At 58.3% G+C, this 26,448-nt stretch overlaps 2 protein-coding genes across 3 annotated transcripts in view; one reads left to right on the top strand and one right to left on the bottom strand.

Annotated features, from left to right (window-relative positions):
- The window catches only part of WDTC1 (WD and tetratricopeptide repeats 1), a 28,071-nt gene extending 21,179 nt beyond the window's left edge, over positions 1–6,892 (bottom strand). The window contains exon 1 of one of the 2 annotated variants that reach the window (XM_072355623.1): positions 6,768–6,892. The gene's annotated coding sequence lies outside the window, so the exon portion shown is untranslated. Of the gene's footprint in view, positions 1–1,418; positions 1,557–6,767 lie in introns of those variants that run through there. The other variant, XM_072355622.1, reaches the window with a different exon arrangement.
- SLC9A1 (solute carrier family 9 member A1) lies at positions 6,833–24,060 on the top strand. Its single transcript, XM_072355624.1, has 12 exons — positions 6,833–7,160; positions 17,217–17,677; positions 18,817–19,067; positions 19,411–19,628; positions 19,953–20,155; positions 20,376–20,465; positions 20,838–20,908; positions 21,225–21,398; positions 21,501–21,615; positions 21,983–22,084; positions 22,389–22,458; positions 22,902–24,060. Exons 1-12 carry the CDS (start codon positions 6,833–6,835, stop codon positions 23,222–23,224), a joined length of 2,406 nt encoding a protein of 801 aa, XP_072211725.1. The 3' UTR covers positions 23,225–24,060.
- The last annotated feature ends 2,388 nt before the right edge of the window (positions 24,061–26,448 follow it).

Here is a 26,448-nt window from a genome sequence, read left to right as displayed (position 1 = left end):
ATTTCCGCAGGCTGCGATCCCAAGATCTGCTGGGCTGTATTTATACCAGCAGCAACCCCAGAGCCCTTTAAGCTCCTGGTAAAGTGTTCTTTCAAAGACCGCTCCGAGGTGCTGGGAAGGTGAGCAGATTCTCTCGCTTTCCCCAGTTGGCTCTTCTCATTTTCCTGAAACGCTTGCTCACATTCTAGGAACAAAGTGTCAACGTTCACAATGCAGACAATTCAGCTGCTCTACTATTGACCTGTCCCGATGCAGCCAGAATTTGGGGGGGGCTGCTCCTTTGCTCCAACACGTTTTCCTTTCACAGCACCCCCCTGCAAAGTCCAACCTCATTCAGCAACGCAACGACACAGACAGGTTACACTTCCAAATCCAAACCACACGACCACTGCCCTTCTGAAAACAGCAGCAACGCAGCATCTCCACCAAGCAGCTTAACGAGCAATCTGCTTCCACACCGTTTGGATGAGCCCAAGTTTTTCAGTCTTCATGCTCAAGGTCATCAAAAAAAAAAGCAGCACTTTGTGCACGACGAGGCTTTGCGGATCCGTGATTCATCCCAGAGGAAGATTCCTATGACCCTCCCCTTTAGCATCTATAAATTACTTCACGCATCCAAACACCACCTGCAACCCAATCCCATGACCCAGCAAGCTTCTTTAGACTCACAACTTACTTCCTCTATACCTTGACTTCCCAAGCGGCCACGGGTCAAATTAGAACATATGTCTACAGATTTATTAGCAAACCTAGAGGAATGAGAGGAGGAGACAGCGAGTAAAAGGAAGGTTTTGCTCCAGCTGAAGGTGCTGCCAGGAGCAGCGGTCGCTCCCCAGGACAGACAGCACCGCACACAGAGCCAACAGCAGAGGAGCTGCTTATAGAGGAGCACAGGTAAGAGCTGAGACCTGAAGGACCAGGAGTGGAGAGCAAACTTTCAGTTGCATTACAGGCTGTGCAGATCCACAGCAGCCCTCTGCCCTCCCTCCTGCCATGCACAGCGCTGAAGAGATGCTGCAGGGCAGCACAGGAGCAGCCGGTGCCAGGCCAAGGGGGAGGGGAGCAGCAGCGGGGTGAAGGCCGCCCCACAGCCCCCTCTTTGCGGAGCAGAGCAGCAGGGAAGGAGAAAGTTCCCACCTCGGGGAGGGAGAGGTGAGGGCAGGAGCGCACAGCGGGGCGGGTAATGCCTTTTGGGGGGGGGGGGGGGGGCAAGGCCGGGGCTGTGGGACAGAGGGGTGGGGGCGGGGTGTAGGCCAAGAGCTGGGGGCTGTGGGCAGGGCCTGGCTGGGGAGCGGCTGCTGACAGCACAGAGCGATACCGGGAGGAACGGGGAGGGGGGGGGGGGCTGGGTCACTGACAGCAGAGGAGCGCGGGGGGGCGGATAACGCCGAGGGAGGGGGCAGGGCCGGGCCCGTTACCTGTCAGGCCTCCCGGCCGCGGGCCTAGCGGGCGCTGCAAGTTGTGAGGCTCCATCCCCCGCTGAGCGGGGCCGAACGCAGGGGGCAGCCCGAGGGGCCCCGCAGGCGACGGGCGCCGCGTCCCGGGCGCGGGGAGGCTCGGGGAGGGCCCTGAGGCGCAGCCCTGGCCGTGCCCCCCCGGCCCGTGCCCTGTTTACCCCCTCAGCTGTCCGGGGCTCAGCAGCACCCCCCGCAGCCGCTCGCCCCGCGCAGCTTCGCGCATGCGCCACGCTAACTGCGCCACCGCCTCTCGGGTACCCGCAACGATCTCGGTGTCACGCAAACGGCGTAAGTCGAGTTCGGGAATACTTCACCCCGGCCTGCCTTCGCGAGCGACGCCGCCCAGTGATTGACAGCTCGCTAAGCCAACCGGGAATGGGGAGAGCGCTTAGGACAGGGATCGACCAATCGGCGAAGGGAGGGGCGGGTTGCCGGGAGTTGTAGTCACGGCGGAGCGCCGGCCGCCTCTTCGGGCCTAACAGCGGCTCCCGCAGCAGCACCGTTATTACTGAGGGAAAAACGGGAAGAAGCCGGGCGGTGGCGGTGTTGCCTCGGTGAGAAGAGCCCCGCTGCTCCCCCTGTTGTGTTAACGGCACAAAAGGGCCCTTTTTAGACAGCAGACGCGGTGTGGGGATGGAGGGATTCCCCACACACCCCGCTTTGTGAAGGCCAGGCCGGCCTTTAGCTTGAACCATCGGCCTCCACAAGCCATTAATTTCTCCGGCTGCGGTCAGAGTTCTTACCGCAGATCATTAATTGTTGCCTCTGTGTCTGGCCAGGCTCTTTTCATTAAACAAACAGCAATCGGGATCCGTTGCCGCCACCCCTTACAGCGGGGCTTTATCTGCCTTTCTCAGATGCCATCCTCACGGGGACACGGAGCTCCATGCAGACCAAGCAGGCTGCGGATGCCCTTGACATGGAAACGGAGAGGAAACTGGGGCAGAGGAGGCTTCGTTTGTGCAGAGCTGGTGACAGAGATAACCAACGTGGAAGGGAGCTGAGGGGAACTGCTGCTCCTGCATGGAGGTTTAAGGAGCAGGCTGCAGTCACTGAGGGAACTGGAAGCACTGTGGGGAATGTAAACAAGGCGTTGTCCTCCCAGAGCCCTATAAACAGCACCTCAGAGCACCGTCACGGCACAGGGCTGCTGGGCCTTCGGTCTGAAGAGAGCGAGGGATAAAACTGCCGGCCAGCTGCGCTTGTTCTGCGTGCAGCACGTAAGGGAAAGCAACTGAAGGCTGATAGAAAGCACTACTTAATGCTGGTAATAAACACAGAGCTCCTTCAGGTTACCCAAAAAAGAAATGCAGGGTGTACACACACACACACACATATATATATATATACATATATAAAACTTTAGCAAAGTAATGAGAAAGTTAAGTTTACACTGCACGCTGTAGTGAAGGAGTCAGAGCACACGTGCGTGCAGGTGCACATGTACCAGCCTTGCTCTGTGAGAGCTGCATGATATGCTACAGACAGCAGCTGGAGCTGGACCAGGATTTGTTCTAATAGAGCAGCTGAAATGCAATGCAATGGCATGCATTCTTTATTTCCCACTTCCCCATGCTGGTAGATCAGAAGAAAAGAGAATCACACGGCAGGGAAAGCCTGATGTGCATCCATTTTGCTCAGCCATGTGTGAGCTGGAAGTGGGGGCGAGGGAACAAAGTGTAAACACAGAGCTGGTGCTGCTGAGTTGGTCTTCATCAAATAAACACACAGATGAGAAAGAAAGGGCTGTCTTTAATAGAGAAATAGACTACAAGTGTATGAAAAGGCCTTTGTAGCCCACGTGGCCTTCAGCCAGCAAGGTCTGCAGTCCTGGCTTCTTTGTGAAGACCTCCAGCAAATGCTTTCCTTCTTCTTGTGTGCCTGTCTGGGTTTACCTCCCCGCACAGCATAAATGAGGTTTGCCTTTTGATGATTACTGTCTGCTGGAAAATCTTCAGATCAAAGGGACGATGGAAGAGCAGAGCTTTGCTGCAGACTCTGTCAATAAGAGAACTGAATTCTGCACGGCTTTTGTGTCAACGCAACTCCAGGCATGTGCTGGGTCCTGCATTGGGCTGTGATGTGCTATGCAAGTGTGGGCTTCCATAGCCTGGAGGAGATGGGGTCAGAGCCAGCAGGTACCCATTGCAAGGCTGCTTGGAGGAATGGGGAATGCATTTGCAGGGACGTGCTTGTCTTTCCAGGGGAGACAATGATGACGTTAGATATGGAGGCATATCTTATATCCACAGGGTGTGATTTTGCTCTCTGAGGTACAACAAGCTCTGGTGCATTATAACTTATATAATTTGCTTGCCTGGACATCTTTAAAGCTCTGTCTGCCCTCTCGTGCAGCTGTACCCTTTGCAGGCTAAGCAGCTAAAGCCTTGTTATGCTGTTTGTGCAAGTTCCATGACTCACATAGAGCATCTCAGCTGGGCCATAGAACTGCAGGTAAGCGGGCTGAAACAAAACCCACTGGGGCTGGTGGGTATTCGGATACGTGGATATTTGTCAACATCACAGCACTGCAGTGTTGGCTGATTTACTCCGGAGCACAGATTGAACTGGATGTCTCCAAACCTTTGTGTCCTGATGGGGGGAGAAGGAGGGACATCTTTCCTCTTTGTTGTGAATTTGCACCAGTTTCTATCATTCCCAGGGTTCAGTTAAGCTGAAAGGCCTCTGTCTGCACGATGCAGCCAAGCAGCACAGTAGCAAGCAGTCCATTTGATGCTGCATCATATAAGAGCTGTGTGCTGGGCAGCGCGTGCCAACCCACCACGAGTGCTGCTCAGTCCAGGCGTGAGGAGGTGGAAGAATCAGACCCCGTTATTTCAAGGCAACGCTGTACCAGTTTTAGCTTCTCTTAGCTGTTGGTGGAAGAAAAGCAGGGCCAGTGTTTGCTCCTGAACAAGTGTGTGGTTGTGTGTGAGCTCCTGGTGCGGTCCTGCTCCAGTTGAGACACATTAACTGCTGCCATCTCAGCCAGGCCTCTCCCCCAGATATAAAGAAGCTCTCTCAAAACGAGGAACGTTCCAGATTTCTCACTTAATTGGTAAAACAGATTAATTTGCCTACGGAGACCTGGAAGAAAGGAACTGACACACCTAGCTGGTGATTCACATTAATGGGTGGCTCGCGCTGATTATTTCCACCAGCACCATTTCCGTGCTCCATCTTCCTGCCCAGCTCTGCCAGAGGACAAACGTCGGTGTTTCCTGCAGCCCTCCCGGAGTGCTGCCATCAATGGGAACGTAAAGCAGCAAGTGGAACCTCCCAAAGCTCTTGGGTTTCAGCTGCCGTGCCAACACTCCACGTGTTTCCTGAGGGTCAGGGGGTGCATCTCTAACAAAAGGCTTGTTGCCTGTTTTGCTGTTAAATCAGCTCAAAGCTCCCGCCAGCTCCAAGACTTCCAGTCCCAGCAATGATGCTCAGGAAGAGCTCAGCACAGCCAAGAAATCAGGGCGGCAGAGCTGAGCAAACGCCCCCTGCTATGCCTGGGGGTTTTAGTAGAGCCTTCTCAGATTTCCTGGTGACTCACACTGTGCTGCTGACCAGGACGAAGGGCACCAGCAAGAGCAGATGGGGTTACAGCAGCGTGCTGGCCCAGAATAGCAGCCAATGCCCACCAGTTCTGTCCTTGCTGGAAGCAGCTTTGCATACCCCACCGCCTTGTTCCCCTCTGTGAGCAGCTGCTGCGCTCTCCCAGTGCTCTGCAGTCCCCAGAGTCAGGCATTCTCTCTCTGCAGTGTCTGCAGCCACTGCACCCTTCCAGCAGCACCCCCTGGACCTGCACCCAGATCCCCTCCTCCCCCTTCCTTTCACACTTTGCATTATGGCCCCTTGGAGCCCTTGCACCCAACACAACCTCAGCACACCTTGCCTCCACATCCATCCCCTTTGCTCTGCACCCCAGCACCTCACCTTGCACCCCACCTCCCCCTGATGCTTGCAGCACAGCACGCCCACCTTGCTTTAGCACTCCCCTTGTCCCACAGCAAGGGCTGCCTGCACGCCCAGCACCCTAAAACCAACGAGCACACCGAGCTGAAGTGCACCGCTGAACTTTTACTTCAGGTCTTTGCAGAGTTGGGTGGCAGGCAACAGCTCTCAAAGCAAGCACACCCAGAGCTGGGTGCCAGCCTAAGCACGCATGGGATCACCCATTGGTTCTCTTTTTGTTACTTAACTTGCTCAGTAGCACGCGTGCGCGAGCTCAGTGCCAGCTCATTAACCTCAGGTGGTTGCTCATTATCATGTCAGATCTCCACCCAGGGCTTATCACTAATCACGCACAGCTCAACCTAGAGAACATCCTTGCTGCTTTTTTTCCTTTGCTATAACATTCGTGCAGGCTCCTGCTGAGACATCTGCACTTCCTTGTCCTTGCACTGGTTCACCATAACTTTTTGCTCTGGGTCAACCACAGCCCCCCACATCCAGCTTTGCACTGCACCTCTGCACCCCTCTGCAGTTGCACCCAGCTTTGCACTGCACCTCACCCCTGTGCAACCCTGCTCTGCAGTGCAACCCTAGGCCCCTGTTTGCAGTTGCATCTTGCTCTTCAACACATCCCACCTTGTGTTTGCACCCCTCACCCTCCTCTTCGCAGGTTGCAACGCTCTTTGCACTGCACCTCGCTTTGCATTTGCACCCTGCTTTGCACCATGCCCCTCATCTCCCCATTCCCACTGCACCCACTGCAGTTACACCCTGCTTTTCAGCACCCCCCTCTTTGTCCTTACACCATTTACCCCCTCCTTACAGTTATACCCCACTTTGCACCTCCCATTCCTGCTGCAGCCTTTGCAGTTACACCCTGCTTCTCAGCACCCCCCTTTAGTCCTCGCCCCCCTCTGCCCCCCCCTTAAAGTTATACCCTGCTTTGCACTGCACCTTGCTTTGCACCACGCACCTCCCATTCCCACCGCAAGCAACCCTTAACAGCTGCACCCCACTTTGCATTGCACCATTCTGCAGCTGCACCCCGCTCCCATTCCCATTGCACCCCTTGCAGTCGCACGCCGCTTTTCAGCACCCCGCTTTGTCCCTGCACCCCTTTCCCCCCTCCTTGAAGTCACACCCTGCTTTTCACCTCCCCTCGCTTAGCAGTTGCCCCCCGCTTCACCCTTTACAGCCGTACCCCGCTTTACCCCACGCACCGCTGCTCCCCTGCCCCCCTTTACCTCCCCCTCCATTCCCGGTGCCCCCCGTTTCACCCCGCCCCGTCCCCTCCCAGCTCTCCGCGTTCCGCCCCCGCCTCCTCCCCGCTCCCCCCTCCTCCCCCCCGGCCGCCCCGGGATGTACCGGCGCTCCGCGGCCGTCCCATCTCCTCGCAGCGTCTCTGCGGGGCGGCCCCGGCTCCCTCCGCCATGGGGGCCGCGGCCCTCCGAGCCCTTCCCTGGGCTCTGCTGCTGCTGCTGGGCCCGCTGTTACCCGGCCAGGGCTTGCAGGCCAACGCCTCGCACGGCCCCGAGCCCACCGAGGAGCAGCCGTGGGGAAAACTCGGGGGTATCACCGCCGCCCCCCCGGCCACGGCCCAGGAGGTTCACCCGCTGAACAAACAGCACCACAACCATTCGGCCGAGGGGCACTCCAAGCCCCGCAAATCTTTCCCCGTGCTGGGCATCGACTACTCGCACGTCCGCATCCCCTTCGAGATCTCGCTATGGATCCTACTGGCCTGCCTGATGAAGATGGGTAGGGGCTGGGGGCTGGGGGGGAAGGAGGGGAGGGGGGGCGGTCGGGAGCGCCGCGTGGTTGGAGACCCCCGGGAGGGACCCTTTGCGTGCACGGGGTGGGTGCTGTGAGCATCCCGGGTGCGCCCGCTGAGCACCCTGCAGTGAGTCCTGAGACCCCCTGATTGACTGCAGCCCTGTGAACACCCCATTGGAACCCCCCCCCCCCATGCAACCCCCTGGGCTTACAAACCCCGAACACCCCATTGCAGCCCCCCTGTCCTCTCAGGGCAGCCCCTCCGGTGCATCCCGGTGCCGATCCCCCCGCACAGCCCATATTGAACCCCCCCCAACCCCACAACAGCTGTGGGCATCCTTCTCTCTCCCCACGACCTTGTGTTTGCCGCAGGCCTGGCAGTGGACGCAGTGCCCCCCAACCCCACAGATGGTTCCAATGCCACCCGACAGCAGATCCTCCCTTGCACCCTGACGTTTTAGTTTTGCTTTCCCCACCGGCGGGGAGGAAGCTTTGTTCGCTGCTTTGTTTCCTTTCCAAACCCACCTTGTGCCTTTCGTAACCTTGGAGAAATCCTTTCTAACAGCTCCGTGCTCCCCTCCCTCCTACCCCTGCCTGCAGCACAACCCGCTGGGCAGCTCAGCGTGGCTCAGGGTGGTGGGACACAAAGTGGCCGCGGTTACCTGAGTGCTTCCCCAGCTTTGATAGTGGGGGAATCACCCCAGAGAGGGATGCAGTGCAGCAGCCCTGGCTGTGAACAGTGCCCAGCTCCAAGGGCTTCTCTGCGCTGTTACCATCTCCAGGTTGGAAGGGGGGGAGGGAGGGGGAGCAGCTCTGCATTCCCATGGGTTTTGCACCTCCATTCCCATCGGGTTTAACAGCAGTTGTTCCTCACGGAGTGCTGTGACTTAATGGGAACGGTGTGCTTTGGGCACTGAGTGCTCCGAACCCTGCTCTGCTCAGCCCAGAGGGGTCCAGGTGACCCCCATGCACACCGTGCCCCGCCGTACCCCACCCCATTCCATGTGCACTGACTGGTTAAACCCCATTTTCCTTCCTCTTCCTGCGTGCTTGATTTACAAGGGAAAACATTCCAGCCCCAGCAGCTCGCTGCATTTCTGGGAGGGAACAGAGCAAAGCAACCGAGCAGGAGGTGCAGCTCCATCCTTCATGGCTTCAGGGTGCCTAAAGAGGAACCGCACACCAGGAAACATCAGATCCCCGAACCACGCGGCCTCTGCTGGGTGCTGGGGGTTGTGGCACTGCCTTGGCTGTCATCCTGCTCGGAACAGAATGAGTGATGAAATCTGGAGTGTCTGTGCGGAAGCTGAAGGAGAAAGGAGGAGCCAAAAGCAACGGGCGCACGCAGGCTGTGAGCAACGCTGCAGCGTGGAGCCCGGCAGCTCGTGGAGCTGCTTCTTCCCTTTGTGCCTCTGGGAAGTTATTCCTGGTTGTGAGCTGAGCCTCGGTCCTTTTGCACCGAAAGCGTTATGCAAGGAGGGCTGCATTGCTGGAGGGCTGCATTGCTGGAGGAGCTGCTTTGCAACTTCACAAGGGGTTCTGTTGGGGACAAACATCTCCCCTGGGGATGCTGAGGGAGCCCAACCCGTCCCTTGGCATGCCTGCACATCCAGCATGGCTTTGCAAGGCAGCTCCCTCAAAGAGGGGAACGGATGCATTGTGGTCTGGGAATTAACAGCGTGGCTCTAATTGCAGCTCGGTTCCTCCTGTTGTCCATCTCTCCCAGCTATCCCAGCAGTGCAGCAGCTTCCTGCAAAACCACAGCAGTGTTCTGTGCCATGAACAGCATCTGGGCTGGCAGCGGGGCTCAGTGCAGGGGCATCCCAGAGGTTTGTGCCTTCTTTTTGCTGCTGGCTGATGGGCGCTTCTTTCCCTTCCTGGGTGCACAGCACTGATGTGTGACCGATGCATGTCCCACAGGCTTGAGCTGCTTCTGCTTCCCCTCATCCCACACGGAAGGGGAGGCTCGTGCTGAGCACTTCCCTTCGCACCGAATGGTATTTTAAGGCTGTGTAGGAGAGGGGAGGGGGTGAGGGACAGACTCAGCAGTGCTGTTGCAGCTTCCCCAGCTCCAGGCAATCAGCTCCCAGCACTGGCTGTGCTGGTGGATGTGGAGCAGCATCAGTTGGAGCAGCTGGGAGCACTGCAGCCAGACTTTGTCCCAGAACCGTCACAGTGCAATTTGGGTTCGGTTGTAAATGTTTTTCCTTTGCTAGGGGGGGAAGGGAAAGAATGAGCCAGCAATGTGCCAGCAGGCTGCAGTGTGGTCCCTTTGCTGGAGTGCTATGCTGGGGCTGGTGGTTGGAGCTGTGCTGTTCAGCCCCTGCTCCCAGCTGCATGCTGCTGACCTTGGGGAGGGGTCAGGCTCAGCTCCATCTCCAGAGCACCCCTCAGGCTCTGCCTGTTAGAACCACAAAGCACAGAGGTACCGTTTCCATCCTGCTGGAGGACTGGGCTGTGATGGAGCCCAGCCCTGCTGCATCGCAGAGCTCCATAGCCCCACTTCAGGGAGCAGCCACGCTGCTGTGCCCTGCAGTGCAAATGGGTCCTGGGGATGATATTTCCTACAGGGTGCTGTGGGGGTCCCTGCATGGCCCTGAGCTGTGCCATCCTTTTGCTCATTGCTGCGTGTGAGATGTGAATTCAGAGCCCAATGCAGCGCTCAGGTTCTGCTTGGAGCCTGAAGTAATTACTGAGTCATTGCTCCAATGTCTCTTCCCTGCTTTGCAGCGCTCGCTCTGTCCCTGTGTCTGAGGTCCCTGTGCCTCCCTGCAGCCAGCACTGCCCCTGTGCAGGAAGATCTCCATCTCAGCGCGGTGCAAAGCAATCTGGGCAGTGCATCCCTGCAGGGCAGCAGTGCTGGCAGAGCGGTGCACCCTGCAGGGGGACGCAGGTCTGCTGTGGGGACACTGCTGCTGTCTGGGGAGCAGAGGGATGGAGGAATTCCCCAGGGATAGGAGCTGGGAGAAGCAGAGCAGAGTGTGGGGGCTGCAGGTTGGGCTGTGTGCCCTCACGATGCGCCGCTTCCGTTGCCAAAGGACCATTTTTAGAGGCTGACAGCTGCTGTCTGACAGCCAGAGCTGGGTGCTAAAGAGCCCGAGCGCTTCCCAAATGCCACCCCCTCCAGTTCTTCGTGTGGGTGGGGGGTGAGGATTTGCTGGGAGGTTCAAATGGTGACACCTGGGGATGCTGCTGGGACAGCGATGCCACCTGCAGGGCTTGGGGAGGAGACAGTGAGGAAACAGCCAGTTGTGCTTCCCCAAAACCTGCATCACCGTGCTGGAAATGGGCCGTGGTGTGAGCACAGCAGGGAGGGAAGGAGGGCCAGGGCAGCTGCAGGGCCTGGGCTCTGAGTCCATGGGACTCTTTGATGTGGGATTCCCACATCCTTCAGGCTTCTCCGGGCTGTAGATACTGGGTGAGATCACCCCCAACCACAGCACGTGTTCCCTTTGGTATCAGCTGGTGGCTGTTCTGTCATTGGGAACAACAGGAAAGGATTTGGAAGCACTGATGCAGCTGGTGCCACAGAAGTGTAAAATTGTCGTGCTAATTAATTGAAACAGTCCCTGACTAATGCAGACTTGCTGTGTTCCCGTTGCCTTATGGGGGAAGGATCTAAAGGCTGTGCTTTGCTTTCCCCCTCTGCTTTGCTGGCTCAGGGAGAGCAGCCATGGCAGGCAGTTCTCCTTGCTCTGCCTGTTGCTGAAAGCTGAGCAAGAAACCACCCAAAACTCGAGGGGAGCAAAGCTTCTTATCTGCAAGGCAGGGCCAGACATGGCATGGAACCACGCCAGGGGCTGCCCTGCTGTTGGGGCTGCTCTGAGAGCATCGTTCCATGTGCTGCTCTGCAGGCAGGTACAGAAAGGGGGAACATGAAAGGAAGCAGTGATGAATTGCTGCAGCTGCCTTGTAAATGCTTGAGTTGTTCTTTTTTCTTTTGGGTCCCCAAGGCTTAATTTGTTCCAATGAAAGCTGAAATCCATCAGGAATGCGCTGCCAAAGCACTGAGCATCCCCAGACAGCACCTATCCCTGCTGGTCAGGTCTGTTGTGGCTCTGCCATCTCGGCTGCAAAGAGCAGCAATGGAGCAGAGCTCAGGAGTGGTTTCTTTGGCCACGTGTTGGAGCTCAGTGCTGCTCGAGGCAGGTTGTGTGACTGCCATCTGTGCTGGCTGAGATCTCACTCAGCCCTCTGATTTCCCTCTGGTTTTCCGGCATCTGTGTATTAATTGAGAGGTGAGAATCTCATGGCTTTCTGTTCTGCTCTTTCCTCAGGCAGAGGATTGCACGCATGCTTCTGCTTGGGAACAAGGACACGGAATGCAAACCATTGCAGGCACACACGTGTTGCTGCGTGTCGGTGGGAATGGGGCAGCTTTGCTTTGGGTGCCTTTGGAGAACCCGACCCGCCCGCAGGGCTCCATCCCATGTGCCTCAGTTTCCCTGGGGAGCTCCCATCAGGAAGCATTGATGCAGGCTGACTCTTCCCAACTCGCTGCCGTCGTGTGCTGCAAATCAAGTCGCTTTGTTTCAGCTGGTAAAGCCCGGTAGTAATCAGGGCAATATTGTGGCCACATCCTCCTTGCAATCACAGCGGACACCATCAGGTTATTTCCTGAAAGGCTTTTGTTTGTCTTTCCTGCCCGTGTTCCTGCGAGGAAATCTGCTCTTCCTGCAAAGGGTGATTGGTGTGGAGGGCTTTGCTCACCTTGGGCTGCCCTGGGGTTCACCCCTGAGGCTCCAAGGGCCTCCATTAGTTCAGTGCTGCTCTGTGTGGTTGCAGTGTGGTTTTAGGCATCTCCTTCTCTGGAGCAATGTGGTGTAAAGGCTTGGTTTTGTCCCACAAGTGGATAACAGTGCAGATGGGGGCTGCTGGTTGGGCTGGGTGATCTCAGTGCTGTTTGCCACCCTTGGTGATTCCATGCAGGAGGTGATGCAGGCAGTGGTGCTGCACTGAGCCCTCCCAGCCATCTGTGCCATCTGTGTGCACTGCAGCAGCTGAAGAAGTGGGCAAAGTGCAGCTGTGTGCAGTCCTGCTTGGCTCCCAGCCCTCTTCTGTGGGGCTGGAGCTGTTTTTGGAGCCCTTCCTTTGTGAAAGCCATCTCAAAAAGCCCAAGTGCTGGAACCTTCCTGATGTGAGGGCTGGGTGAAGCACTGCATGGAGCTGCTGCAAAGCCATCTTGCTTTGGTGCTGATCACAGCTGCAATCCAGGAGTGGCTCTGGAATGTGCCTGAGAGAGGAATGCGGTCATTGAGTCAACGGGTTTGCAGTTCCTGGAGCTGCTGGGGCTTTCCAGCAGCGAGTTTGGCACGTGATGCATTTACAGCATCCCAAACCCTGCCTTGGCCCCTTGCAACAGCTCTGTACAGCAGCCCAGCCCTGCTGCTTGGGGTCCCCGTCCTTTCCTCCCCAATGGAAGTCCTGGAGCTGTCGGGTGCTGTTCCAGGGCTCCCATAGGGTTCTCCTTCCGAGGTGCTGTACTGAGGGATGTGGGTTAGCAAGGAGATGGTGCTGCTGGGTAGGCAGTTGGCTTGGGTGACCTCAGAGGTCTCATCTGACCTCGCAAATGGATCTTCCTTCCAATCTGCTTTCCTTGTGGAGTGTCCTTGGCTTTTCTTATCTAAACATAGGGCTGGAAATTGGGAGCTGTGGAGCCGCTCACACGCTGTTCACTGGGGGACACAGACAAGTGCATTTAATGCCCTTTGTTTCTTCATTCCTCTTTACAGCCGGGAGGAAATTAATACCAGCTCTGCAAAAGACTCCCAGTTGATCTGTTAATTTCTTGTGAGTGCTTTGGAGATAAAACCAGGGGACGAGCCTTTTGTTGCATCACCTCTCCCTGCTCTCCAAAGAACTCACAAGGCTCCTGCCTGCAGATTGCCATGCTTTGCTGCAGGGATGCTTTTTGCTGATACGGTTCCCCCTGCACTGCCCGTGTGCTGCAGCAGTGCTCAGCTGGGGCATGGCTGGAAGGTGATGCGGACCTGCAGTGCTGGGGGCTGTCCCGTGCCCTCCTGGAGGCCAGCTCTGCTCTATGCTGACTTCTTTGTGCACCGTGTGCTGCTTGGGCATCAAATCCCACACACAGCAGCTGGGCTGAGCCACATGGAAGTGTGCAGAGTGCTGCAGCAGGAGCAGCATTGGGTCCCTCCCTGCTGCAGGACTCCTGCATGGCTGCGGTTTGCTGCCGAGTGCAGTGGGGCACAGCGTTTCATTTCAGCTCATCCTGGTTAATTAGCACTGGGGAAGCGCTGCGGGGTGAGCAGGTTTTAATTGGGATGAGGGCACCGTGAGTTTAACAGCAGGAAATCCTCCTGGGCTCTGGGGCCTGCAGACGTGGGGAGGTTCAGCCACAGATCTATGCACCTCGTTATGGCCGTTCTGTGCTTTGCATCAGCTTGTTTGTCAGCACAGAGCAGCCCTGGCAGGCTGGCATGCCTGCTGCCTGCAGATGATTCACGGCTCTCCGGTGTGCTGGGGACTGTTGCATCCTCCTCCTGTTTTGCAGCACTGCAGCAGTGCTGTCGGGGTCCCAGGGCAGTGCTGCGTCCTCCCTCCTGCAGGGCTCTGTGCACAGGAGTGGGGCTTTGCCCAAGGCAGGAGGAGATGGAGCCACAACCATTTGCTCCAGATCAAACATTGTGCTCAAACCTCGTTATTTTCTCGCTGCTAATTAGGAAGAATAGCCAAGGAATGGGAACGTAATTAATTGATGCTGCTTTTGGTGACTCGGCACCCAGGGCTCTGCACAGAGCAGGGCAGTATCCATGTGCACCAACAGCCCCCAGCTCCTTGGTGACAGCCCTGCCAGTCAATGGCTGTCAATAGCCATTAAGACCCGTTGCTATTTGCCAGGGATCCAGCCCTTGTTATCTTTCAGAGCTGATTTCCCACTCACATTGCCCTCGAACAGAGCTCAGTCTGCTCCCCCCCACACACTGAATCACCCCTTATTCCCCTTCCCTGCCCCTCGTGCTGCAAACAAATGAATGGGAGGCGGTTTGGATAGGAGAGCCATGGCTGCCTGGCACAGCCCTGTGTGTGCAGCAAGGCAGGTGGGCGTGAGAAGGTGACCGACCCCAAGCTGCTGCTGTGCAGGAGATAAGAGCGGTGCTGATAGCACTGGGACGGCCCCACTGAGTCCAAACCCGAAAGGTGCAGAGCAACAAGCAGACACTGCCAGGTACAGCTCAACCCAACCCCCTCCCCTACTGCCTCTGCTCAGCACAGCCCTTCCCCCTGCAGCGCAGCGTTGCTTGCTCTGAGGTGCAGGTTTTGGGGTCACCGGAGAGGGCAGGCTGAGCAGCACCCTGGGCAGCTGGAGAGCTGTCCCCAATGCCCCTTTTGTCCCTGTTTTCCCCCAGCAGGACCCTTCCAGCTCCGTTCCTCAGGCCCAGCAGTGCCCCAGTGCTGAGGCTGTGCTGTGCCATGGGTGGCTCTGTGGCACCCAGCAGGGTTCATGTGGCTTTCAGAGGGACCCTGCTGGTGCTGAGCCACACATGCCCCCCTACAGCCCGCGCTCCCTGTAGTGTCCTTCAGAAGGGCATGAAGGGTGGACATGAAGGCACAGCTCCTTCCAAACATGGGTGTTTTTCAGGTCTTGGGGGGGTTCTTTGGCTCCGACTCGAGCGCAGCCCCAGGGCTGGGAGCAGAGAAGTGCATAAAGGCTTCACTGCTTTTTCTTTCACCATAAATGAATGCTCTTGGAAAGTATTTGATTAAAATGTTATTAAAACGCTCTTTTCGTGCTGCTCAGGGAGAGGTCTTTACATCTACCAAGTGCTGCCAGAGCGATGACTAAGCTGACCTTGGATGCCGTGCTGGAGAGCTGCACTGCAGCACTGGGGTGATGGGAAGGGGGGAACTCGGGGGCTTGGGGAAAGGCAGCCCAGGCCTGATTCTCAGCACATGGATGGACCTCTCGCTTGTGGCAGCTCATGGTTTGCCATCAGCGTTCACCTCTCTGTACCTGGGGACCTATGGAGGCTCAGCGTGATGGGGCTGCACTTGGATGTCTTCTTTGAGCATCTGAGCAGCAGCAAGGGGAAGGCAACTGCCCTGCAGAGCTGCTGGTGCGGGGAGTTGAGCTGTTGCCCCGTGTTGGCTGTGCTGGGGTTGAAGCAGCCCCATGCAAATGGTTTGAGACCAAAACGACAACACCCAGTGCTGGGGAGTCGCAAGCCAAACTCCTGTACAGTGCAGGAGATGCCTCACAACAGCCCCAAATCCCCACAACAGTGATTTCACCCCCTTTGAAGCTTGGGCTGCACTTGACCTTGGCAAGCCTGCAGGCTGCAGAGCCGGTCCCACCGCCTTGCCCTGACCCAAAGCTCAGCCTGCACTGCAGCCCCATGCTCACCCCGCAGGGCAGCAGCCTTCCAGCCCCGTGCAGCCAGGCTGAACCCACCAGCTCACACGTTTCCTTGTTTGCTCTCAGGGTTGGTGTTTACCCAACCGTTCTTGCTCTGGGTACACACAGTGTTTGATAGCAGAGGAGCTGCTAATCAAAGGCACGATTAACATGCAGCCCGTGTGAGTGTGTTTTTAGGGACCTTAAGCACCAAATTCACACCAACTCGCGACTGTTCTGGTTTGATGGGATCCTGGGGGCCCACGGGGAAGCAGTGAGGGATGCTTAATTGTCAGCGCTTGTGTTTTATTCACAATGGGATGTGCTTGTGAGTGAGCACTGGTGAGCTGCAGGCTTCATGCTGCTTGTGTAGCTTCCCATCTGATTGTGGCCAGGGCTGGCTTATGCTGAGCTGTGCTCCGAGTGCCATTTGCAGTGAGCTCTGTGCTAGGGGAAGGGATTATCGTGCACCGTGCTGCTGCACCTGACGTCTGTGGCACCTGCAGAGATGGTGGGAGCCTGGAGCAGCTCCTGATGGGGACAGGCTGGGAGGCCTGGAGCTGTTCCCTGCAGAAAGGAAGGATCTGAGCAGCACTGATTGATATCCGTAGGGTGGGAGTGAGGGGAATGAGGCTGGGCTCTGCATGGTGGTACCCAGGGTGCTCTCCCGCATGATGTGCTATAAGGAACCTGCTCTGAGGGGCTGCTCCTCTGCCATCCCCAGGCTTTGCTCTGGCAGTGCTGCTGCAGCAAAGCCAGCACAGAAAGCAGGCTCCTTGCCCCCTCATCTCAGCACCTGAGACCTTCCAGAGCCACCAGAGCCCCATGGGGCCGTGCCAGACCCATCCAGGGCTTCGTCTTTTGAGGAGCCCCACAGCCACTGCCGTGCTCACAGAGGAGCAGTTGGAGGCTTGCTCCATCCTGGGAGCCGGCAGCTGATTCACTGCTGGTCCGGGGAGGCACAGGGGGAAGCGTTTTGCTTTCCAGACATGTTTGTGCTGCACCAAAGGAGGGAGGGACGAGCTGGCAGTGTGATGGTGCAGAGCCGCCCGCGTCGCCGCCGAGGGTTTGAGTCCACAGCGTGCAGATGGCACGGCCAGAAGGAACGATGGAACACGGCGTCAGCGGTGCCTGATGGGAAAGCCATCCCTTTGCCAGGGAACAAATGTGCCTTGCTTCAAAGTCGTCATTCTAAATCCCGGGAGACGATCCAGGGAAGCCCCCCCTGTGTCTGCAGCCCTCTCAGAGAGATGGGTTGGAGGAGGTTGTGTGGACTTGGGGGCTGCAATGACCCCGAGGTGTCCTAAGGGTGGGACATTGCCATTGGGCACAGTGTGAGCCCCGTGTGGGTCTGATGGGAGGTAATTGCAGCTCCTACATGAGGAAGTGTTGGGAAGAGCTGGAGCCGGCAGCTCCTTGTGTGAGCACTGTGTGTGCTGGCACGGGGCTGAGGGTCCACTGAGCCCCTCCTCACTGACCTGGGCTCTGTGCTGTGAGGACCAGCAATGGCTCTGAATGTCAGCCCAGCTTCCAGTTTCCAATTCACAGCTTGTGAGCACAGAGTACAAGGGGAAACTGAGGCGAGCAGAAGGTTTTAAAGACCACAGGAAGGGCTGGGAAGCGGTCCCTCATTCCCACAGCCTGCGTTCCCATAGCCAACGTGTGCTCTGCTCTCTCCTCTCCAGGCTTCCACGTGATGTCCTCAGTGTCCAAAGTGGTTCCCGAGAGCTGCCTGCTCATCGTGGTGGGCCTTCTGGTCGGCGGGCTCATCAAAGCGGTGGGCGAGAAGCCCCCCATCCTCAAATCAGACATCTTCTTCCTCTTCCTCCTCCCTCCCATCATTTTGGATGCCGGCTATTTCCTCCCCTTGAGGCAGTTCACCGAGAACTTGGGCACCATCCTCATCTTTGCCGTGGTGGGGACGCTCTGGAATGCTTTCTTCCTGGGCGGGTTGATGTACGCCGTGTGCCAGATCGGTGGCAGTGGCCTCAACCACATCGGCCTGCTGGCCAACCTGCTCTTCGGCAGCATCATCTCGGCCGTGGACCCCGTGGCCGTGCTGGCCGTCTTCGAGGAGATCCACATCAACGAGCTGCTGCACATCCTGGTCTTTGGGGAGTCGCTGCTGAACGACGCCGTCACGGTGGTGAGTGGAGATGGGGGGCAACGAGGGGTTGGGGTTTGCTTTGGGGTGGCACCGGGTTTGCTTCCATCTGCCTGTGGGATGCTGCTGGCGCAGGCTGCGGGGCTGCGGTGCTTTGCTTGCTTCTGAAGGTGCAGAGGAGCTAAATATAGCAGCTGAAAACACTGCAGAGGTGCTCTGAGGTGATGTGCTTCACTTGGCGGGTTGGGAAGGCCAGGAGCACGAGCTCAGAGCTCTGCTCCATCTCAGGGAGGAGTGCGGAGCGTTGCTGCCTCCCTCTGCCCCCCAACCCCATCCCACAGGGATATGGGGACGCTGCTTTCTGGCCCTCATGCTGAGCTCCTGCTGCTCGTCCAGCAATGAGGAGCACGGAGGGTCCGTGCTGTCCCCAAAGCACAGCTGTGTCCAGGTGCTGGCAGGGCCATCATCCTCCTCCCTGCAGTGCTGACCTCCACATTTACTCCCAGCCCACTGCTTTTCCCTGGCCCTGCTCCCACTCCCCATCTGCTGTGCTCCATGTGCTGCAGAGGGCGAGGAGGAACGTGCTGTCCCAGCACAGGGCTTTTCCCAGGAGCTTTTCTCCCTTTTTGAGGGCTGTGTCCTCGCTCCCCTCCCTGAGGAAAAGCTTTTGCCTTCTGCTTTCACATCTGTCCCAGCCCGGGCCCCGGGAACCAGCTCTGGTATGCTGGGCCTGGCACCCTGCCCTCCCACTGCTCCAAGTACCCTGCGGGATGCTCAGAAGCCAGATTCCCCTTCCTGCTTTAAAATCTCTCCAGTAAACACATCCAGAATTGAGGGCTGCAGCCCAGGGTTGGGCTCCTTGCAAGGCTGCCCCGTCAGCTGCAGAACAGCATGAAGGTTTGGGCTGCGCTCTGCGCTGAGCAGGGGCAGCTGCTGGCTTTTCTCCCCACGTGGCCATTGGGTGCCCTCACTTATCCATTGGGAAGTGGGAACGGTCTCGTGCTGGGTTATCCTTGCCTGAAGCCCCTCCAGGAACAGCAGCTGGGACTGTAGTGGAGAACAGAGCAGTCCTGGATGTGCGTCCAGCTGTGTGACAGCAAGAGGGGATCCTTCCCCTCGGAGGTGAGGGGATCTCTTACCAGCGGGGCACTTTGAAACCCCCTCTCCCTTCTCATTCCCAGGTCCTCTACCACCTTTTTGAGGAGTTTGCCAACTTTGAGCAAGTGACCATTACCGATATCGTCCTTGGCTTCCTCAGCTTCTTCGTGGTGTCTCTGGGCGGCGTCTTCGTGGGCGTCATTTATGGCGTGATTGCTGCCTTCACGTCCCGCTTCACCTCCAACATCCGCGTCATTGAGCCCCTCTTCGTCTTCCTCTACAGCTACATGGCCTATCTGTCCGCTGAGATCTTCCACCTCTCGGGCATCATGGCGTGAGTTGGGTGTGGGTAGAATGAGGATCCCACTGTTATGGGTTTTTCTCTCCATGGCAGTCCCAGCATGGCCAGCGCACACCCAATGAGGGCCAGGGCTGTTTGGGCATGAAGGTGGTGGGGAGAGAGCCTCACTTGTGCTGCCCCACAGATCCCAAACCACTGACGGCCTATTTCCCACTCCAGGCACATGGTTTGTGCTGCCTGCTTCCAGTGCTGCCTGACCAGGGGGACGAGCAACCCTTATGTTGCTGGAGCTCTGGTGTTGCATGAGCCCCATACTGCAGGGTCAGGGCTTGGAGCTGCCCCCCACGGCCGCTGAGTGCCCCCACTTTGCCCATAGGCTCATCGCCTCCGGTGTGGTCATGCGGCCCTACGTGGAAGCCAACATCTCCCACAAGTCTCACACCACCATCAAGTATTTCCTCAAGATGTGGAGCAGCGTGAGCGAGACCCTCATCTTCATCTTCCTGGGTGTCTCCACCGTGGCTGGTCAGCACTATTGGAACTGGACCTTCGTCATCAGCACGCTGCTCTTCTGCCTCATCGCGAGGGTTTTAGGTGAGATCTCAGTGTGGTGGTGGTTCCTGGGGCTGCTCCTGGCTTGTGGGCTCCTCTCAGGGCTACCAGGTCCCACTTTGCCTTGATGGGGTGACCGTGGTTGGCTGGGGTAGCACTGCTGCTCAGCAGGCATTGGGCTTTGCTGGTGGTTGGCTTTATGGGAAGATGGGGGTGAGGCCACGTTTGTGCTGGGGTTGGAATGAGCCTGCACACAAGGGTACGAGGAACGTATCCCTTGTGTTAAAGGGTGCAGCACTGCTCTGGGCTCTGGGGGGTGGTCTTAAGGCCTGGGGGCTTCCTACACCATCTCTGTGTGCTGCCCAGGTGTCCTGGTCCTCACCTGGTTCATCAACAAGTTCCGAATCGTGAAGCTGACGCCGAAGGATCAGTTCATCATTGCCTACGGGGGCCTGCGGGGAGCCATCGCCTTCTCCCTCTGTTACCTCCTCGACTACGAGCACTTTAACATGAGGGACATGTTCCTCACGGCCATCATCACCGTCATCTTCTTCACTGTCTTCGTGCAGGTTGGTGGCATGTGGGGCCAGGGGGTGTAGAGAGATGGGGGGGGGTGTGGAAGTGCTGAGAGCAAGGGGCTGCTGCTCATAGAATCATACAGTCATGGGAGGGCTGGGGTCGGAGGTGACCTTAAAGCCCACCCAGCCTCAGCCCCATGCCCTGGGCTGGTTGCCCCCCACCCACCACATCCATCTGCCCACGGTCTGACCTTCCTGCCCCGCTCCATAGGGCATGACCATCCGGCCCCTGGTGGATCTGCTGGCTGTGAAGAAGAAGCAGGAGACGAAGCGCTCCATCAACGAGGAGATCCACACGCAGGTAACGCCGCGCTCCCGGCCCTTGGCACGCGTCTCTTCGCTGCCTTAGCCCTCTTCTTTCTCTGCTTCTGCCACCTCCACCGCTGTACCCAGGCGGGTGCACGGAGCGGGAGCTGCCCCTAAGTGGTGCCCAAGGTAAGGGGGGACGGAGCGAGGGCTCTCCCCTTCTGTGTCGTCCGATGCCCGCTCCGACCCACACCTCTCCTCTCTGCCTGAGCTACGTAGGACTGCTCACCCTCCCGAGGACCCCCCGGCCCCACAGCCCTGATGTCACACCCTGCTGAATGCCGTCACCCCTTGTCAGTGTGGGGTGGGAGGGGGGAGAGGTGGTGGCAGCCCACCAGCTGCCCATACCCTGCGCCTTCTCTTGCAGTTCCTGGATCACCTTCTGACGGGGATCGAGGATATCTGTGGTCACTACGGGCATCACCACTGGAAAGACAAGTGAGGGGGGTTGTTGGGTGGGACCTGTGGGGGTGGATGGGGCTGAGTTGCCAACTGACAGCCCAGGATTGGGGTTGGGGTTTTTGCCTCCCACTGGAATGAGGTGTGGGGCTGCACCGCTTTGCCACGCTGCATGCAAAGGGAGGGGACTCCTATAGGGTGCCCCATAGCAGCTCGAGGCTGTGAGCCGTGGGGTCTGCCTGGCTCCGGAGGGGGGTCCCAACTTGTGCCCAATGGAGATGACCTGCAGGGGAGCGGGTGTGCTGGGCCAGATGTGATGTTCTGCCTCTCCTTCTCTCCCCGCGTCGTCGGGAAGGTTGAATCGCTTCAACAAGAAGTATGTGAAGAAGTGCCTGATAGCAGGAGAGCGTTCCAAGGAGCCGCAGCTCATCGCTTTCTATCACAAGATGGAGATGAAGCAGGCAATCGAGCTGGTGGAGAGCGGGGGTTTGGGCAAGATCCCCTCCACCATCTCCGCTGTCTCCATCCAGTGAGTTCCCAGCCGCTCCCTTCTCCCTGCTGGTGGCTGCAGGGCAAGCAGCCCCGCTGTGTAACATGGCACCGTGACTCTAAGTGCTGTCTGTCCATGCAGGAACATCAGCCCCAAAACCCTCCCCTTGGACCGTGCCCTCCCAGCCCTGTCCAAGGACAAGGAGGAGGAGATCCGGAAAATCCTTCGCACCAACCTGCAGAAAACCAGGCAGAGGGTGAGTCGTGCCCCGTGCTGTGCCCTCACCCCACGTTTCCCCTTTGTTTCCCTGGTGTGGCCTTCGGTCTGCAGCCCTCAGCACCAGCTGTGCCCCTCTGCCCATTCTGAGCAGTGTGTTCCCAGTCTGTGTTCCCTCCCCAAGAGACACTGGGATGGTGCTGGGGGGAGGCTGGCTTGTTGGCTGAGCCCTTCCTGGGCTGTGTTAGGTGGGTGAGATCAGGCATCCCACGGGATGAGCCGCAAGGGAAGGGCTGTGCTGTGCCCACGTGTGGCTGTTTCATCCCGTCTCCAAGGCTGCTGGTGCCGCGACCTCCCTTTGCCTTTTCATTTCTCAACCCGTCTCCTTTTCTTGGCTGTTTTCACAGCTGCGATCCTACAACCGGCACACGCTGGTGGCTGACCCCTATGAGGAAGCCTGGAACCAAATGCTGCTGAGGAGGCAGCAGATGCGGCAAGCGAATCGCCAGGTCAGGGGATGCTGCTGAGGGACGGGGTGGGCATGGAGCTCAATGGGGCTTCCAGCCTGGGACGGGCACCGCTGTCCTGCATGGGGCTCCACCACAGCTGCTCCTGCCCTCTGCTCATTGCAGCACGAAGGCAGACGCAGAGCAAGTCCTTGCAGCACAGCTGGGAGGATGCGTTTACCCTCTGCATCCTGCTGCTGCTTCTTGCTCATCCCTGAGGCTCAGGCTCGATTCCCTGCTGCCCCCGGGGCCGTTTGGCTGCAGGCAGGCAGTCCCTCATGCTGCTTTCCCTGTGCTCTGGTTGCAGAACGCCTACCTGACAGTGCCAGCTAACAAGATTGATTCTCCCACCATGTCCCGGGCTCGCATCGGCTCAGGTAGGGAGGGACAGAGCTGGGGGGGCACACGGGTGTCGGTGTCACTCTGAGCATCCCTGGCTGTGCCGGCACTCAGGGGTTGTGCTGTCCCGTTCCCCTCTGCTCTCCTCTTTCCCCTCTGCTGTCCCACGTCCCTTCCACTGTCCCCTGTCCCTTCTCTTGCCCTCTATCCTCTCTGCTGTCCCGCATCCCCTCCGCCTTGTGCATCCCTGGGGACAGCAGCTAGGCGGCAGGAGAGGACCCCGAGCAGAAGCAGCTCGGCGTTGCTGCTTGCTGGAGCAATGTTTGCTCGGCAGAGGGCAGCTTCGCCCCTCGCAATCCGTGCAAGCAGAGCCGGGCCGCTTCCTTCCAAACGGGATGCGCAGATCAGAAAGAGGCCGGGGGATGCAGACCCCAAAGACCTGCAGCGCATTAACCGGGGATCCCCCTCTCTGCCCCCCCAGACCCGTTGGCCTACGAACCCAAGCCGGACTCGGAGAACGTCCCCATCATCACCATCGACCCGGCCTCCCCGCAGTCCCCGGAGTCGGTGGACCTGGCCAACGAGGTGCCCAAAGGCTGCGGCGGCCTGCCGCCATCACCCGAGGAGGATGAGGAGGGTTTGGTGATGAGGACCAAGGAACCTTCCTCCCCCGGCACCGACGACGTCTTCACCCCGGGGACCAGCGACAGCCCCGGCAGCCAGAGGATGCTGCGGTGTCTGAGCGACCCGGGGCCGCGGCAGGAGCCAGAGGAGGGGGAACCCTTCATCCCCAAGGGGCAATAGTGCTGCACGCTCCTTCCAATGGTTTCTCTCTCTCTTGGTTTTCTTTCTTTGCTCCCCCCACACTTTCGGGTTCCTCTATCACTACACACCGGGTTTGGGAAGGGGGGGGACGACCGTCCTGGGTGGATGGGAGCTGCGGGGCCGGCTCTGCCCTGCCGGCCGTGGAGCGGCGCTGAGGAGCAGGATGGAGCCCCGGGTGGGGGACACCCAGCCCTGGGGTGAGGGCGCTCCCTGGGCTCCAGGACTGGTGGTGCTGTGGGGCTGCACTGGACCCCGACCCACAGTGACTCCATGGGGCTGCAGAACTGGGGGCACCCGTGGGGCTGCACGGCTTCACCTCCTTTTGCTTGCTGCGTCTGCACCCCACAACCCCGGGGTACAGCACGTGGAGGTGGGAGCCACGATCTGCATCAGCACCCCCCATCCATGGCTGCGTTCCCAACAGGGCCACCCAGTGCTGCACCCACACAGGGCATCGCTCAGTTCATATCCTATAGCCACGTGGGGGTCCTATAACCCGCTCCCCTACAAACCTGCTCCCTCCCGGACGCCCCCAGCCCCGTGCATGTCCCCTTCCTAAACCCCACGTGGGGGTTGGAAGCAGCGCTGCTCCTTAACCAAAGACAGCCCCGGGTTCGGCTCAGCACCAGATGATGATGGTTGTATTTCCCACTCGTGCCCTGCTTCCAGGAGGGGAGCAACCAGCAACGACAAATCTCATCCTATAGGAAGGAAAGGAAGAGAACAAGAAACGCCACACGTCTAAAAGAGATTCTCTCTCTTGGTTTTGTTCTTTTTTTTTTCATGAATATTCTAATAAATTAATGTTAATTTGTCGTGTCGTTTGCGTGGGTTTCTTTCCTGGACCCCCCCCCCCCCCCGCCATGTCCCTCCTGTGGGTTTCATTTGTGCTCCCAACGTCGCTGCTTCTTTAGTTGATTAACAGCTGGGAGAGGGAAATGATGGCATTGAGATGGGAATGTGGTCAGCCACCCGTCAGGCTGGTCCCTGCCTCAGCTGTGCTTCGTGCTGGGGTGGGGGGAGAGCTCCAGGCCAGGGTGGTGGGAAGCCAACATGGCTATGGGGACACCAACACAGCCATGGGGACACCAGCATTGCCATGGGGACACCAACACAGCCATGGGGACACCAGCATTGCCATGGGGATACCTGTATTGCTATGGGAATGCCAGCATGGCCATGGAGATACCAGTACAGCTATGGGGACAGCAGTATGGCTATGGGGACACCAGCATTGCCATGGGGACACCAGCACAGCCACGGGGACACCGACACAGCTATGCGGACACCAGCACAGCCATGGGGACACTAACATAGCTATGGGGACACCTGTATGGCTATGGCAATGCCAGCATGGCCATGGGGATATCAGTACAGCTATGGGGACAGCAGTATGGCTATGGGGACACCAGCATTGCCATGGGAACACCAACACAGCCACAGGGACACTAACACAGCTATGGGGACACCAGCATTGCCATGGGGACACCGGTGTGGCCATGGGGACACCACCGTGGCTGCTCAGACACCACCATGGACACCAACCCAGCCATGGGGACAGCACCATGACCCAGGGGACACCACGAGGCCATTGTGCAGGGTAAGGGTGTCCTCTGCCCCCCCATGCTGCTGTGAGCCAAAGGTGGGCACACATCCCGTGCCCTTGGCCTGGCTGGACACCGGGGTCTATTCCTCCATCCCCCACAGCTTGTGGGGCTGCAGCAGCCTTGAGCCCAAACCCCACAGCCCGCAGGGTGCAAACAGCCTCCAACCCGCAGGGCAGAAGCCCCAAGGAGCAGCGCCCCTCTCTTGGAGGCATTCATCAGCAGAGCGTGTTCCAGAGCTGCAAATTAAAGCTCTGATTCAGCCATGCTGTGACTCACCCCTCTGCCATCCCATAAGCTCATAATGGCTGGCGTTGCTCATCTGCTTCAAATACCTGAAGCTCCAGTTCCCTCCCTCCCCCCCCCAGTGCCCTCAGGATGGGTTCGACCCCCAGCTCACCTCACTGCCATGTGGCTTTGGGGGCTGTGGGTGCCCGGGGACCCCAGCAGTGCCAACCCAGCCCAGCAGCACCGACCCCCAACATAGAGTGTGTCAGCCCTGGGTGGTGAGACCAGCATCCACGTGCAGGGCAGCATCACGTGCAGCCGCCCTCCTGGCTTCGGTCGTCATCTGAACACACCACAAGTCCCCAAACGGAGGCATTTCCAGGATATTCTCGTGTCTGTCTTATGGGGTGAGTAACTTCTGCTAATGAGGGAGGACTAACGATGGCTCCAGGGATGGGCTGGAGCTGCTGAGCAACCAGCGAAGTGCACGAGGCCGTGGGGTGGATGGATGGATCCCAAGGAGCGTCCTCATGCTCCTTGTGCCCCCATTGCAATGCCACGTCCCTATGTGGTTTGTGCCCCCAGGCTGTGCAGCCATACTGCCAGCACCAAGGCCAGGACAGAGATAGGACAGCAATGGGATGGCAATGGGACTGCGGTGGGATGCCAATGGGGAAGAGGTGGGGTCAGTCTTGGGACAGCAATGGGATGGCAATGGGTTGGCAATGGGACTGCGGTGGGATGCCAATGGGGCAGTGATGGGGTCAGTCTTGAGACAGCAGTGGGATGGCAATGGGGCAGTGATGGGTCAGCAATGGGGCGGCAGTGGGATGGCAATGGGATAATAGTGAGATGGCAATGGGTCAATCTTGGGATGGCAACGGGGCAGCAATGGGATGGCAATAGGGTAACAATGGGATGGCAATAGGGCAACAATGGGATGGCAATGGGGCAGCAATGGGATGGCAATGGGGCAGCAATGGGATGGCAATGGGGCAGTGATGGGATGGCAATGGGATGGCAGTGAAGCAGCAATAGGATGGTAATGGGATAGAGATGGGATGGCAATGGAACAGGAGTGGGGCAGCAATGGGACCATGATGGGATGACAGTGGAGTAGCAGTGGGATGGCAACGGGGCAGAGATGGAATGGTAACAGGATAGTGATGGGATGGCAGCGGGATGGAGATAAGCTGATGATGGGGCAGTAATGGGATGGTGATGGGACGGCAGTGGGGTGGCTGTAGGGCAGTGCATGCCAGCAGCTGGACCTGCACTCAGGCAGATCTGGGGTCGCCGTGGGGGGTTGTGGGACAGAGTGGTGACACCGTCACTGTCACCGGATGGGGCTCAATGGCTCCCAGCAGTGCT

This window comes from Excalfactoria chinensis, chromosome 22 (genome assembly GCF_039878825.1).
Source record: "Excalfactoria chinensis isolate bCotChi1 chromosome 22, bCotChi1.hap2, whole genome shotgun sequence".
Taxonomy (NCBI): domain Eukaryota; kingdom Metazoa; phylum Chordata; class Aves; order Galliformes; family Phasianidae; genus Excalfactoria; species Excalfactoria chinensis.
This window is presented reverse-complemented; position numbering and strand designations above follow the sequence as displayed.